The 13935-nt window shown below is 51.9% G+C and overlaps 1 protein-coding gene across 1 annotated transcript in view; it reads right to left on the bottom strand.

Moving 5' to 3' along the window:
• Positions 1-13935, bottom strand: part of LOC144101873 (scoloptoxin SSD14-like) — a 57642-nt gene extending 43707 nt beyond the window's left edge. The window contains exons 1-3 of the mRNA XM_077635094.1: positions 13743-13935; positions 6687-6832; positions 5551-5766 (exon numbers count right to left, since the gene is read on the bottom strand). Coding sequence (XP_077491220.1) covers positions 5551-5766; positions 6687-6832; positions 13743-13769 — 389 coding nt within the window. The 5' untranslated portion in view covers positions 13770-13935. The remainder of the gene's footprint in view (positions 1-5550; positions 5767-6686; positions 6833-13742) is intronic.

The following is a 13935-nucleotide window of genomic DNA, read 5'->3' as shown; positions in this document are numbered from 1 at the left end:
AAATACGCATTTATTTCCGAGCACTTTTCATTTGAAAATTGAACAATTTTTCCGTTACCGATTCAAATTCGTAGCGTCAGTTACGAGAAGGACTCAGTGATCACCGTTGGGGAAGTCAACGGAAGTGTGGCTTAGCCTCAGAGATTCACATTTGAAACGCATTGACGTCATCGCTATTTGCTCGCGAAAAGGGCCGGTGGCGGCAATACCCGTGTTGCAATTTTTGACCTCTGTTAGCTTATACATGGTGTCTCACCTAAGACTTTACAGAATCTTTAAAGACAGGATTTTTGAGTTAGAATAACGCTTTTTTCGGCAAATATTTGTCAGCGGTGCAGTACTTAGAACACAGCTAAGACATGCTAACTAGCAGGCTGGTTAAATAGTATAAATTAGTTAACTTTATAACTATTACTGGTAGTCTCTTTAATTACTGAGAGGCGTGCAGGCCACCGTAAGCGATATCCATATCAGTTTTTAGAATTTCGAAAACGCGGTTATCCTCGGCACTGCTGCCCAACAAATTTTAGCTATTTCGACGAGTTATGTCCCCTGGAGAGGTTGCTTTGCCTGCAAGCTTCTCGAAGCGCATGTATTTTGGCTCGATGCAGCTAAAATTTGTTGGGCCACAGCGGCGAGGGCAACCACGTTTTCGAAATCCTAAAAACTGATATGGATATCACTTACGGTGGGCTATATGCTTCTCATTAACTAGCCTAACAGTAATAGTTACAAAAATTAACTATTCATTATTAGTTAACCAGCCTGCTAATGAGCACGTCTTGGCTGTGTTCTGATATACTACACCGCTCCCAGTGCTATGCCAAAAAAAAGCGCTCTTCGAACTAAAAAATCCTATTTTCGTCGCATAGGCCTCCAGCCCTACCACGTTAGCCGTGTATGACCATATGTGGTACATTTATGGTGTAGAACCCTTGACCTTGGTCTCGACCCATGACCTTGAGTTGACCTTTGACCTTAATATTGGGTGACCTATGGGTTGACCTTAAAACATCCGATGGGGTGATCTGAAGCCACGCGATGACATTCAATGGGGGTGTCGTAAGACTTTGTTGTACCACGTCATAGCCACGTGGTCGTGTGGGTATATATAGAACGGCTGTCGCAGACGCGAGCACAACAGGCGCCGAAACGAATCCTGGGAAGGCATTTGTGCCTCCCTCGTTTCTGCCCGCTCCCCAGCCAGGGCTTGGCGTCTCTTCCGCTCCCTCCTCGCCCCTCGGACCCAACTCCACCCCCACCTGGCCATTGCTGTCTCCTTGGGAATCACCTGCCAGGAGCTGGCGGAACGGCTGGCTGATGCCTTTTTCCCCTCCGGGGACTCCCGGCCACCAACCCAGGCTCCTGCCCTACCTGCCCCACCCCAAGGTCCTTCACCTCAGGAAGCTGGCATAATCTCCACCTGCACTGCGCCCTTCACCCTCCGGGAGCGCTCGGCAGTGCTGAACCGCTCCAGGCGTCGCACTGCACCCGGCATAGACGGCATCACCTACCAGATGCTACGTAACCTCGGCGAGGACCACCGGACCAGTCTGCTGTCCTCCTTCAACGAGGTGTGGCGGACAGGTATCCTCCCCGACGCGTGGAGAACTGCCCTGGTCGTTCCCGTCCTGAAGACAGGCAAGCCCCCATCTGCCATCAGCTCCTACCGGCCTGTCTCCCTCACCTCTGTTCCCGGAAAGGTCATGGAGGCCATGGCCCTGGAGCGCTTGTCTTGGGTGGGCAACGTCACCTGCCACTTCCCGGAACAGCAATCGGGTTTCCGTCACCATCGCTGTACCGCTGACTCCATCGCGGACCTGGTGTCAACCCTGGAGGACGCGAAGCACAGTCGCCATATAGTATGCCCGGCTCTACTGGACATACGAGGCGCCTTCGACAACATCCGCCACGAGGCCATACTGGAGGCTCCCAACATCATGAGAATCTCCAACAACCTCCTCCAGTATGTCCGGGGCTTCCTTGCTGACCGCCGAGGGTGCGTCCGTCTGGGCAATGCCACCAGCTCCCCCCGGCATATCTGCCGTGGCGTACCTCAGGGAAGCGTCCTCAGCCCCCTACTCTTCAACGCCGTCTTGGCCCTCCTGCCCAACTTCCTGCCCAAGGATCTCCGTCTACCCATCCACGTGGCCATCTACGCGGATGATATCGCCATCTGGTGCCGTGGGTCCCGCAGATCCAGGGTCCAAACCATCAGAAACGTGCAGCGGGCCATCGATGCTGTCGCCGTCTTCTTGGAACGTGCAGGCCTCAGCATCTCCCCCTCCAAAACACAGGCGATGCTTCTCAACACAAGGGTTGGCGCCCGCCCTGGCCGGACCTTCCTCCACGTTGGTGGCCGTGACCTAGCCTGGAGCCGCCAAGTGAAATACCTGGGCCTGCTCATCGACGTTCGGCTCACCTGGAACCCGGCAGTAAGCCACTTCCTGGCCCAGTCCTCCAGGATCCAGGGGGCTATACGTAGCCTCCTAGCCAAGGGCAATGGCATCACCCCCAGGCTGACTCCAGCTATACCAATGCATGGCCGTCCTGCAGTTCACCTACGCACTACCGCTCATCCGGCTCACTGTGAGCCAATACCTGGCCATCGAGCGGAAACAGCGGGCGGCAATACGACTATGCCTTGGACTTCCCCGCTCCTCTCCCGTGGCCGCCACCCTGGCAGAAGCAGGTTCATGGCCTCTGGAGCTGCTATCCAGGCGCACCTCTCTCCGCCACATCGAGCGCCTCCACAACGCGCCCGATGGCCGCCCCCTTGTGGACCGCCTTCTCACGAGGCCCAACTCCAAAATGGGTCAGATGGCCCAGTTCTTCGAAGACCTCGTGGGGGGACAGCCTGAGTCCTTCCCCCTCCCTCCTCGCCCGGACCTTGGACACCTCTACGAGGTCAACCTCTCTCTACCTGGCTCCCGGACGAGGCGGGACACTCCCGCTGTGGGCTTACGTCAGGAGGTCGCTGCGGTTCTTCATGCTGAACCCCCTGGCACCGTCACTATTTTCACGGATGGCTCCGTCCTCCCAGGACCATGCTCATCTGCGGCTGCAGCCTGCACAGCCCCATCGCTCCACTTGAGCAGACAGGCCAGGCTTCCTTTTGTGGCATCGTCCACAACCGCAGAACTTGCCGCCATACACTTGGCCGCTGACATCCTAAACCAACGCCCTGGGATCAAGGAGGCAGCCATCTACACCGACTCCAGGGCAGCCCTCCAGCTCCTCCTGAGGCCATTCAAGGGTCCTCCCATCGCCCGCAGGCTTGCTTGGCGGCTCGACGCACTGTGCTCCAGGGGAACCCGCATTCGTCTCACCTGGGTCCCGGCCCATATCGGTGTCCAGGGCAATGAAGAAGCGGACTCCCTTGCCAAATCTGCCCACTCGCCGGGTACTCCGCTCTCCAGGAACCTGAGCCCCTTGGATCTGGCAAGGAACACAGTGGACCGCCTCCTCCTCCTAGATCACCCTGATCCCAGGGTGGCAAACGGCCATCCACCCATCCACTCCCAACTCGAGGCATGGACTGCAAAGAGCGCAGCCTCCTACTGAGACTCAGGGTAGGCTGCGCCAACACCGGCTCCCGCCTTTCCCGCATCGGCCTCTCTGACTCCCCGGGTTGCTCCTTCTGCACTTACCCGGAAGAGACTGCCCAACACCTCCTGTGTGAATGCCCTGCCCTTGTCTCCGCAAGGACTATCATGGAGGCTGGCTACCACTCCCTGGGCCTCCTCTGCACATCAGCGGACCACCTTCTCTTCCCCGGCTGTCATAATCCTGCCAAAGCCCTCCGGCACCTCCTCAACTTCCTGGAGGCCTCCGGCCTCTCTGGCCGCCTATAGGCCACAGGGGACTGCGTATGTCATTCGACATTATCATTGCGGCAGCGCGCCTACCCTTTCCTTTCAATCTTTTTTCCCCTCCCCTCCTCTTTCTACAACACGCCGGCAGTGGGCGTGGAGGCTAGTCCTCCAGTAGACAAGCCCGTGTCTCCCTCCTTTTCATCCTTCCCAACAATCACTGAAGAAGAAGAAGAAGCGTGTAGCGCAGCTATCGTTCGGTGCGAGTGCCAAGGGATTCCCGTTAAGCAGTGTATGCGGCTACCTTCACGATTACATAAGTGCAACTAATCGATTATCTTGTTAGCTATACACAAAATTCTTTCGCATGTCCAAAAAAGGCTAGATTGATTCTATTCCGGATGACTCATACCTCTTGAATTCATTTTATTTTTCCCAATTTTTTTAATCTTGATTCAGTCTTCTGACGTTTCCTTCCCCGCGCAAATGCTTCATTGGCATTCTACCCTATACCTTGGCCAATCCCCCCCACGTGGGTATGTGCCATATTACTTGAGGAGAAGAAGAAGAAGAAGAAGCTGCCATGAACGAGCCTCAAACGCTCAGCAAGCATGCTTGCTTTTCGCTGAATTCCAGGGTTAGCAATTGCCATTTTTTAAAAATTGTTTAAAGCCTTCGGTGATACACCTTGAATAAGCTCTGCTATAAGCGTAGCTAGCCTATACGCCATTCAGACGCGTTAAGCCTGGACTCTATGTGCGCGAAAGAGCGAGCGACGCGACAATGCGGCACGGCGACGCTCGCTCCGTCGCTTGTGGGCAACCTCCATGCAAGCGAAGGCGGCAGGCGACGCGAACCCGCGACGTGCGCAGCGGACTCCGTGCTTTGCGCACTCAAGCTTAGAATGACGCCCGTAACCTTTTCTCTCTCTTAAAATTTTGTGAGTGTGCCTCATAGTCAGGGCCAAAGGAATATTTCCTCTATGGCAGCGGTGTAGCGGCAGTGGAGATAACCAACGAACGGCGTGCTTGCGGAGACGAAGTCACATCACGGGTTCACGGGGGAGGTGTGCTTTCGTTCGGTGCCTGTGCACTCCGGCTTAGTAAAAACACTCCCATAAGCTATCACCGCAATCTTATTGTAAGTGAGCAAACTATAATGTACCAGTGAGAATGCGCGCCGCGAGTCTTTCTGCACAGTTGGAGCGCAGCGGCACGGTGGATCGAGCGCGGCCGGTACCCGCGGCTCGACACGCATCTCTCCCTGCAGTACGCCCGCTCGCGTAGCCCGCTCCAAATGCTGTTAGCCCTCCGCACCCAAAAAGTAGATTGTTTTAATTATTTAAATCATGCGGGTCTGCCTCTCAGCTACAAAACCAAATATTTTCTCGACGGTGGCGATGACCAAGACGACGGGCTGGTTTCGTGAGACGTACCCGTGAGAAACCGTGGACAAACCGGAAACGGCTTTGGGGTGCTCTGATTGGCCAGTCGCGTGGGGGACTTCCGGGCGACGAGCGAAATTTTCTGTGGGTGCAGATCCGAGCGACACGGCAAGCGACACATGCATTTTGCTTCGCGCGACGGCGCCGCTCGTCGCTTGCCGCCGTCGCCTTCGCGTTCGCGTGAGTTTTCGCGTACATGGAGTCCAGGCTTTAATCTATCGTTGCATAGGCGAAACTGAACTTGCCCTAAGGATCGGCGGGTTAAAACTGTGTCAGGGCATATAAAACATATACCTGGGCACGTTCTTGCAGTTCTCGTCGCCCACGATGGCGGCCCAGCGCCCGAAGCTTCCCATCGGCGCGTTGCTGATGGGCCTCTTGCCGCGCCAGGCGTGCCGGTGCATGCTCACGCGCAGGTACAGTACCAGCCCGGTAGAGAGCAGCACCAGTAGCGCCGCGGCGGTCACGATGTGCGTCCCGCTGGCGTGCAAGTCCAGGTAACGGTGGGACCTGCGCACGCGGGCAAGAAACTGAAAAATGGTTTTTGGGGAAAGGAAATGTCGCAGTATCGGTCTCACTTATCTCGGTGGGCACCTGAACCGCGCCGTAAGGGAAGGGATAAAGGAGGGATTGAGAGAAGAAAGGAAGAAAGGGGTGCCGTAGTGGAGGGCTCCGGAATAATTTCGACCACCTGAGGGTCTTTAACGTGCACTAACATCGCACAGCACACGGGCGCCTTAGCGTTTCGCCTCATTCGTAATAATAATAATTACTAATAACAGTTTGTATATATTACTTCTCCGCTATCCTCTCTTCCTGTCCCCTCACCTCTTTCATTTAATTTCTCCATTCTGCCTGCTATCCTTTATTTCCGCTGCCCAGCTCAGGTGCATTAGTATCGATAGCAGATGCCGGGGCCAGCAAAAATCTTTTCCTTCCTTTTTACTATTATTTTAATAAAAAGCCACTACCACCACCAATAATAATTGGTTTTTGGGGAAAGGAAATGGCGCAGTATCTGTCACTTATTTCGGCGGACACGTGAACCACGCCGTAAGGAAAGGGATAAAGGAGGGAGTGAAAGGAAGAAAGGTGCCGTAGTGGAGGGCTCCGGAATAATTTTGACCACCTGGGGATCTTTAACGTGCGTTGACATCGCACAGCACACGGGCCCCTTTTGCGTTTCGCCTCCATCGAAACGCTGCCGCCGCGGTCGGGTTCGAACCCGGGAACGCCGGATCCACCGCGGTGGCGTTTTAGAGAGATATCTCTGTTCCTCGGGGCACAACTTCCGATTTCGACGTGGATGTGCCAGTGACCTTCAGTGCCCCACAAGGTCAAACCGAACTGAACTGCGTGGTGGTACACATCTCGTGGTCACGCCATGCATGAGGAAAGAAATGCCTTCGCAATAAAAGGCTCGTACTCACATCACCGTCGTTTCGCTGAAGAGGGCTCTTTCGGGCACGGCTGCCTTACGCTTCCGCGTGGTGATACTTGGTGGTCGCACATCCTTCGCCAACTTCAGGATGCTCCCTGTGTGCCTCCCAGCGGACCTCCCGCCGGCAGACGCCGCCTGCGTCCGGTACGGCGAAACGTCAGTGGTGATCTATAAATTTCATTTCGAGGGTATCGATTATGCCAGCGTTTTTGTGAATGCAAATCACGTAGCGCTAGCACGAGGGGAAGCAAGGTAATTGTTAATTAATGGGTTCGAAGTTCCGAGCCGACACATGGCCTATGACATACGCAGTTGTGGAGAGCTCTGGATTAATCTAAACAATCTGCTGTACACGTCCACTGAGATACCACGATGGAACCGATACTACTCCCGTCGGTAGCTTTTCGGCGCGTTTTTCAAACGCCTGGAACAGAGGAGTGGATCAGGCGGCAGTATTACCGAATACATTCATCAAAATATTGAGCAACTCTTTGTCGTACAGATTCTGGGTGGTGTCATAGCTTTTCCCTTTGCAGACAGCTTACATGTTTTAGTCAAGTTGGAGGCTAGCTTGCGACAGGGGTTCGGACCAGTGACATATATGCACCTTAAATTGCATACTTTGTGAGGCTTGCGACAGGGTTTCGGACCGAGGTGTCGAGATCGGAGAGATACTGCGTCCTTTCCTTTCCTCAAAACACATGCTAAAAGAAGTTTCCGCCGATGTAGGACGCCCCCTAATCCCAGGCCCTGGCACGCAAGCTCAAGGGGCGGGGGCCGGGGCCTCCGCGACTAAAGACAGGCGAAGTTACAGTGATTCTTCATGGCTGCCGTCACCAGGCGGGTGACTCGCTTCGCAGCAAGGCCTCCCGGGCATCCCTAGTTTTAATATTCTTCCTGACGCCTGAGGAGTCAGGACATTGCCAGATTATATGATCAAGAGTGCCCCTTTCTCCGCAGATTTTACATTTATCATCAGGTCCATCTTCTATTCGCGTGAGGTACAACCAGACTGGATTTGGGAAGTTCCCAGGACCCGCCGCGGTAGCTCAGTGGTTAGAGCGCTCGGCTACTGATCCGGAGTTCGCGGGTTAGAACCCGACCGCGGCGGCTGCGTTTTTATGGAGGCAAAATGCTAAGGCCCCCGTGTGCTGTGCGATGTCAGTGCACGTTAAAGATCCCCAGGTGCCCAAAATATTCCGGCGCCCTCCACTACGGCACCTCTTTCTTCCTTTCTTCTCCCATTCCACCCTTTATCCCTTACCTTACGGCGTGGTTCAGGTGTCCGCCGATATATGAGACAGATCCTGCGCCATTTCCTTTCCCCCAAAACCAATTATTATTATTATTAAATTCCCAGCTTGCAGGCGTCGCCAAGCGACAGCCTCTCTGTTGCTTAAAGTTCGGCCCGGTAGTGGCAGAGGCCTTCTTCCAATTGTATATTATTAATTATTAATTGGTTTTTGGGGAAATGAAATGGCGCAGTATCTGTCTCATATATCGTTGGACACCTGAACCGTGCCGTAAGGGAAGGGATAAAGGAGGGAGTGAAAGAAGAAATGAAGAAAGAGGTGCCGTAGTGGAGGGCTCGGGAATAATTTCGACCACCTGGGAATCTTTAACGTGCACTGACATCGCACAGCACACGGGCGCCTTAGCGTTCCAATTGTATAGTGCTCGGCGATTTCAGAGTAGGTTTGCGGGCGCTCATGCAGTCCCCGACAGTCGGGCGGCTCCACGGTTACCCGGAAGTAGAGAGTTCGGGCTAACTCGAGTGCCGCCTCATTGCCTGGGACTGATTCGTGTGAGGGGGTCCAGATAATCGTAATTTTACAGTTCAATTCAGAATTTGCTAAAATTTTGTTTGCCTCATTCGAGATCTTTCGTTTGCCAAAATTCCAGACAGCCGTTTTGCAATCGCTGATTATGATGTTTGCTTTCGTTCCAACGCAAGCGAGCGCTATTGCAACTTCCTCAGCTGTACCCATGTTTCGGCTTCCAACGGATGCGGCGGCGACTGGTACGCCACGGCCATTGACCACCGTGGAGACAGCCGCCACCGACTTTCCACTAGCCGCGCCTACGTAGGCTCAGGTTCCTTATTTCCCGTGCGCTTTGTAAGCGCTTCCGCCATTTTTTGTCTCCGTTCCTTGTTAAAGGTCGGGTGCATGTTTTTGGGAAGAGGGGGCACGAGCACGTTTTCACGACACTTTAGGGGAATATCAGTTTTGTCCCTCGCACCCCTGTCTGACTGCAGCCCCACCCAACTTAGGATGGTTCTGCCAGTGTTAGTTCGGATCAATCTTTCTAGCTGCGCCATGTGCACTGCTTCCGCCAGTTCAGTCCAATTATTACGCACCCCCATTTCGAGGAGAGGTCGTAATGGGAAGCCCCAGCGCCCTCTTTACGCATCGCCTGATAAGGGCATCGGTTCTGTGTTTTTCACCTGTCCTAATGTTCAGATATCGAGTGGCATAGCATATGCGGCTTATTATGTAGGCCTGCATCAGTTTCAGGATGATACGCTCTTTTAGGCCCCGGCCCTTGAGCGAGACTCCTCTGAATATCCCAGTTACTTAGCTGTGCGGTGTGTCTAGCTCCTTAATTGTTGTATCATTCTAGGATTGTTGTAGGATTCTACAACAATCCTAGGATTCTAATGTGTTCGACCTTTGGCACCGTTTGCCCGTCTACTGTGATGCAGTGATCTATTTAGGGCTTGCACCTGAGCGCTTTTGGATTGTATATCAGGAGTTAAGATTTCTGCGGAGAGCATGAGAGGCCCCTCTCGGCCGCATAGGACACGACAATGTCCGCTGCTGCCTGCGGGCGTTCCTCTATGCTCGCGTCGCTGTCCTCGTTGATCTAGAGATTGAAGTTGTCCGCATTGACGTTGTCCGCATACATGCTGGATTTCAAATTTTCGACTTCCCTTAAGGCTGCCGTGAGGTCTCGCATGGCTACGTTGAAAAGGAAGGTGGAAAGCACCGATCTCTGAGGCGTATGCCTGCTCCCCAGTCGGACGGTGGGGGATTCTGTGTTCTGAAATTTCATTCTGATTGTTCTATCTGATAGAAAGTCCTTTAAGTAGTCATATGTTTTCTTTCCGACCACAATTTCTTGGAGGCGAGTCATAATCGCTGCGTGCTTTACATTATCGAAGGCTTTGGCCAGATCTAGGTCTAATATCACCTTTTCCTCTTCGGTTCTAGATACTATGATGCCGTGTTTTAGACGGAGCATCATGTCCTGTGTGTACAGGCCGGGCCGAATTAAACCCAACCATTTCGTGCGGCCACAAGTCAACCAACTAAGTTGCATAACGCGATGTCCCAGGACGTCGTCGATAAGTTAGAAAGGGACGGCGCATGTTAAAGGCAGGAACAAAGTGACCATACATCACTGCGTTCCACAGACTTGCCACGTTCCACTAACCGATGCTGGGTAGAATTGCCTATGGTGCGGTGGCTTAGAGAAGCGCACAAGGCAACCGTGCATCGCTAAAGAGAAATGCAACTCCAACAAGAAGGCTGGTCACTTCGAGAGCCTCTGTTTTACCAAATTAGCTGTGGAAAACCGCAAGCAGCAGCAATGCAGCCCTCGGCTGATCAAAAACTTTCTAGAGGAGTTGGCGCACGCTGGCAACGGCGATCCGTGGAATATCACAGCTAAGGTCAACAACCTGGACGTCACGTTCAAGGTAGACAATGGGGAAGATGTAGCAGCCATCTCTTCAAGTATGTGTGCTAGAACAGCCCTCTCGACACTAGAGCTAGCTGGGACAAAGCCGCTAGCTGGTGGCTAGCCGCTTTGAAGCACGCTGCTCTCCATTGAGCACGCTTGGAATGTTCTGTGCAACAGTGGCATTAAATTGGAAGACAGCACAAGAAGCTGTCTTCGGGTTGAAATGAATTCGACACCTGTTATTTGGGAGGCCTGCAATACAAGTGTTAGAGATGCTCAAAAATTTAAACGAAGCCAAGGCAGAAGTTAGTTGGCCGGCTGAGCGCATGCAGGAAAAGTGACACTTTTCGGTGGACTGGGGAGAACGTCCAGTACAAGATATATGTGCACCGGGACGCACAGCCAGTCACCATAAGTAACTCATAAATATTTTGCCAGCAGTTGAAAGCGAGTTGCAGCTCATGCTTGATACAGACGTCATTGAAAAAGTGTACCATGCGACTGAATGGTGTGCACCACTGCTAGTTGTCCAGTAGTGTTACAGTTCACTTCGCATCTATGTGAATTACACTCAGATCGACCAGCAACTACTGGTCATCATGTTGACTGTGAGGGAAACCCTTGCGTGATTTGCAGGAAACATAGTGTTTAGTAATCTTGATAACAACGCCAACTACTGGCTGCACCACTCGCTCCAGTGTCAGAACTAACCGCATTCATCACGCCCTTCGGGCACTTCTAGTTTAAGAGGCTTCCTTTCGGCATTACTACAGACTCTGGTTGTTTTTCAACAAGAGATGGTAAGAATCTTTGAAGGAGTGCTGAGTCAGGTATGCTACATGGATGACATTCTCGTTTTAGGCAGGGACAAATCGGAGCACAACCGAAACCTCGAACTGGTGCTGAAGCAACTTGTGAAGGCAGGTGTGACAAATAACGCCAGTTAATGTGAATTTGCCAAAGGAAAGGTCAGGTTCCTGGGCAATATTCTGGACAGCGGAGGTATTACAACAGACCTCCAAAAGGCAGATGCAATCATCCAGATATCGCCGCCAGGAAGCCGGGCAGAGCTGCGCTCTTACCTGGGGATAGTGAATCTTTTGGGGAAATTCGTGGGCGACATTGCATTGAAGACGAGAGCACTTCGTGATCTGCTGCATGCGGATTCCAGCTGGTTTTAGGACAAGCCTCAAGAAGAAGCATTCCGGCATATCAAGTATCTCCTGTGCGAGACTCCAATCATAGCGTTCTGCAGAAATAATGCGCATCTCATGTTGTCAGCAGACACATCATCACAAGGACATTAGGTGGTGTGGTTTTACTACAAGAGGAAGGTGAGCGAAGTAGGAGTCCAGTAGCAGACGCCTCAAGAGCCACGACTTGTATAGAGCAGAATTATGCTGAAGTAGAGAAAGAGGCTTTGGCGATTGTTTGGCCAAGGCTACAGCAGCTGAGGACGCATGTAGACTAATATGACTTCACAATCTCATACATTCCTGGCGAATACTTTTTCTTGGCAGATGTGTTGCATAGGAAGCCTCCGCCAGCTGTGAACTCTGCTGTGAAAAGCGAAACACTTGCACATGAATACAGGATCCTGACAGATATCATTTACCAGAAGCCGCTTTTTTCTTAGCGATTCTGAAAACTGGGCTATCCGGGGATCCATGAATGGCGAGGGTGATGCAACGCTGCGAACACGAGCAGCCAACTGCAGACAAACGTTTTCCAGATATGAAGAGATTCAGCAGTGTTGCAGCAGACCGCAGTGATGCAGAGACTGATGGTCTGTAATGACAGTCGCGTATTCAGCGAAGTTTGCAAGGTGAAGTTTTGGAACGGCCCCATTGTGGCCAAGAGGGTACTGTCCGATGCCGGACTAGAGCCAGAGACTCTGTCTGGGGGCTAGAGATTAGCACACAAATACACGACGACGTGAGTCGGTGTCCGAAATGCCAGCAACATGGCCAGCTAAACACAGAACCACTTATTCAAACGCCATTCCAGTGGTTCCTCAGGGTAGGATATCGGCACAGACTTGTTCGAACTAAATGGGAAGGATTTCGGCGTCATCGCTGACTACAAGTCGAAATTATTCGAGCCTGATGAATTGACACGAACCACCACTCAAAACGTCATCAAAACATTCTGCAAAATCTTTGCGTGACATAGCTACCCAATTAGCTATGACAACGGTCCCCAGTTCCGATCAAGAGAGTTTCTTCAGTTCTTATCTGGTAGCGGAGCCATGTTGGTAACATCAAGCCCATACTACACCCAAACTAACGGCGGAACAGAGAGAGCTGCCCAGACAGCCAAGAGTCTTCTCAAGAAGTCTGCTGACCTGGCGGAAGCACTGCTAGCCAAAAGAGCAACACTGGACCGAAAGGTATTTTTCCTGCAGAGCTCCGTATGTTACGGAAGTTAAGATCAACGCTTCCTGTTACTAAAGACCCTGAGACCTCGCTGGCACCACACCAAGACGTACCGGTGGAAATACGAGAGGCGAGAGGCAAGGGAGGCGTCAGAATGCAAACGGTGGCACCGTACTATGGAAAGTGTGATGCTACCACTGTGATAAGCGGTTTGGGTACATAGTAGTGCAGTAAAGTAAGTCTGGCCAACAACGCTCATTGAAACTGATCAAGGAACTGTACGCCATACAAGGCATCATCTCTAGTCTGTGCTAGTAGAAGTAGCTAGTCCTCCTGAAACACCTACGGAAGCAAATTCCTCTCCCATGTCAACTACTAAAAATGTGTGGCCATAAATTTATAGATTGTCTATAGATTGTCCATAGCGTTCGTATTGCCTATAGACTATTTTCTGTAGGAAGTCTATAGACTTTGTAGACAAGAGTATATTGACAGTCTAAAGAAATGTCTAAAGAAATTGTTGTAAGGGGACTATCATCATTATTCATCGTCGGTGTGACTAATCACTCAGGCATTGCGACGTACATATATCAGATGCCCATATGATAAAGGGTTTGTGTGTCCTGAATGGGCCGAGTCCTCCATGGCTGTCCTCCCGCGGCATTCGCTACACGACACTCTTAACACTGCAGGACGTTCGTGCTTTACCTCTTAGCGCTGTACCTTTATATTGTACCTCTAGCATTGTAGAGCACTGTACAGTGCTTTAGGTATAATGCAAGAAGAATTCGGCTTTCGAGGTCGGCATCAGCATTGCAAAGCGTGCATCCTGGCACAAAGGCAGCTTGGCAGGCACTATAGGTAAAAATATATGGTCAACATGGCCGAAGATTCGAATTGCGGCTTTGCAAGACCCTTTGAGTTAAGACAGGTCGAATATCGTTCAGAGTGCAATCTTCGCCTCAAGTTTTTAGAAATGAAATTACCTTGCCGATGGAGATGTAGGACGACATGGCTCTAACTTGAGCGTCTTCTTCCTTTAAGAAGAGTCTAACACAGCCACCTAATGTTCATGATGATGATGAATTTTGAGTGACGAAAAGGCATCTTTGGCCCAAGAGCGCCACGGCACAAAAAAAGGGTTGAAAACCCATTTTTCGAGCATTTTCACCATCTCCA

Source organism: Amblyomma americanum, chromosome 8 (assembly GCF_052857255.1).
Source record: "Amblyomma americanum isolate KBUSLIRL-KWMA chromosome 8, ASM5285725v1, whole genome shotgun sequence".
In the NCBI taxonomy this organism is placed as follows: Eukaryota; Metazoa; Arthropoda; class Arachnida; order Ixodida; family Ixodidae; genus Amblyomma; species Amblyomma americanum.
The sequence above is the reverse complement of the archived record's forward strand: the minus strand, read 5'-3'. Positions and strand labels throughout refer to the sequence as shown.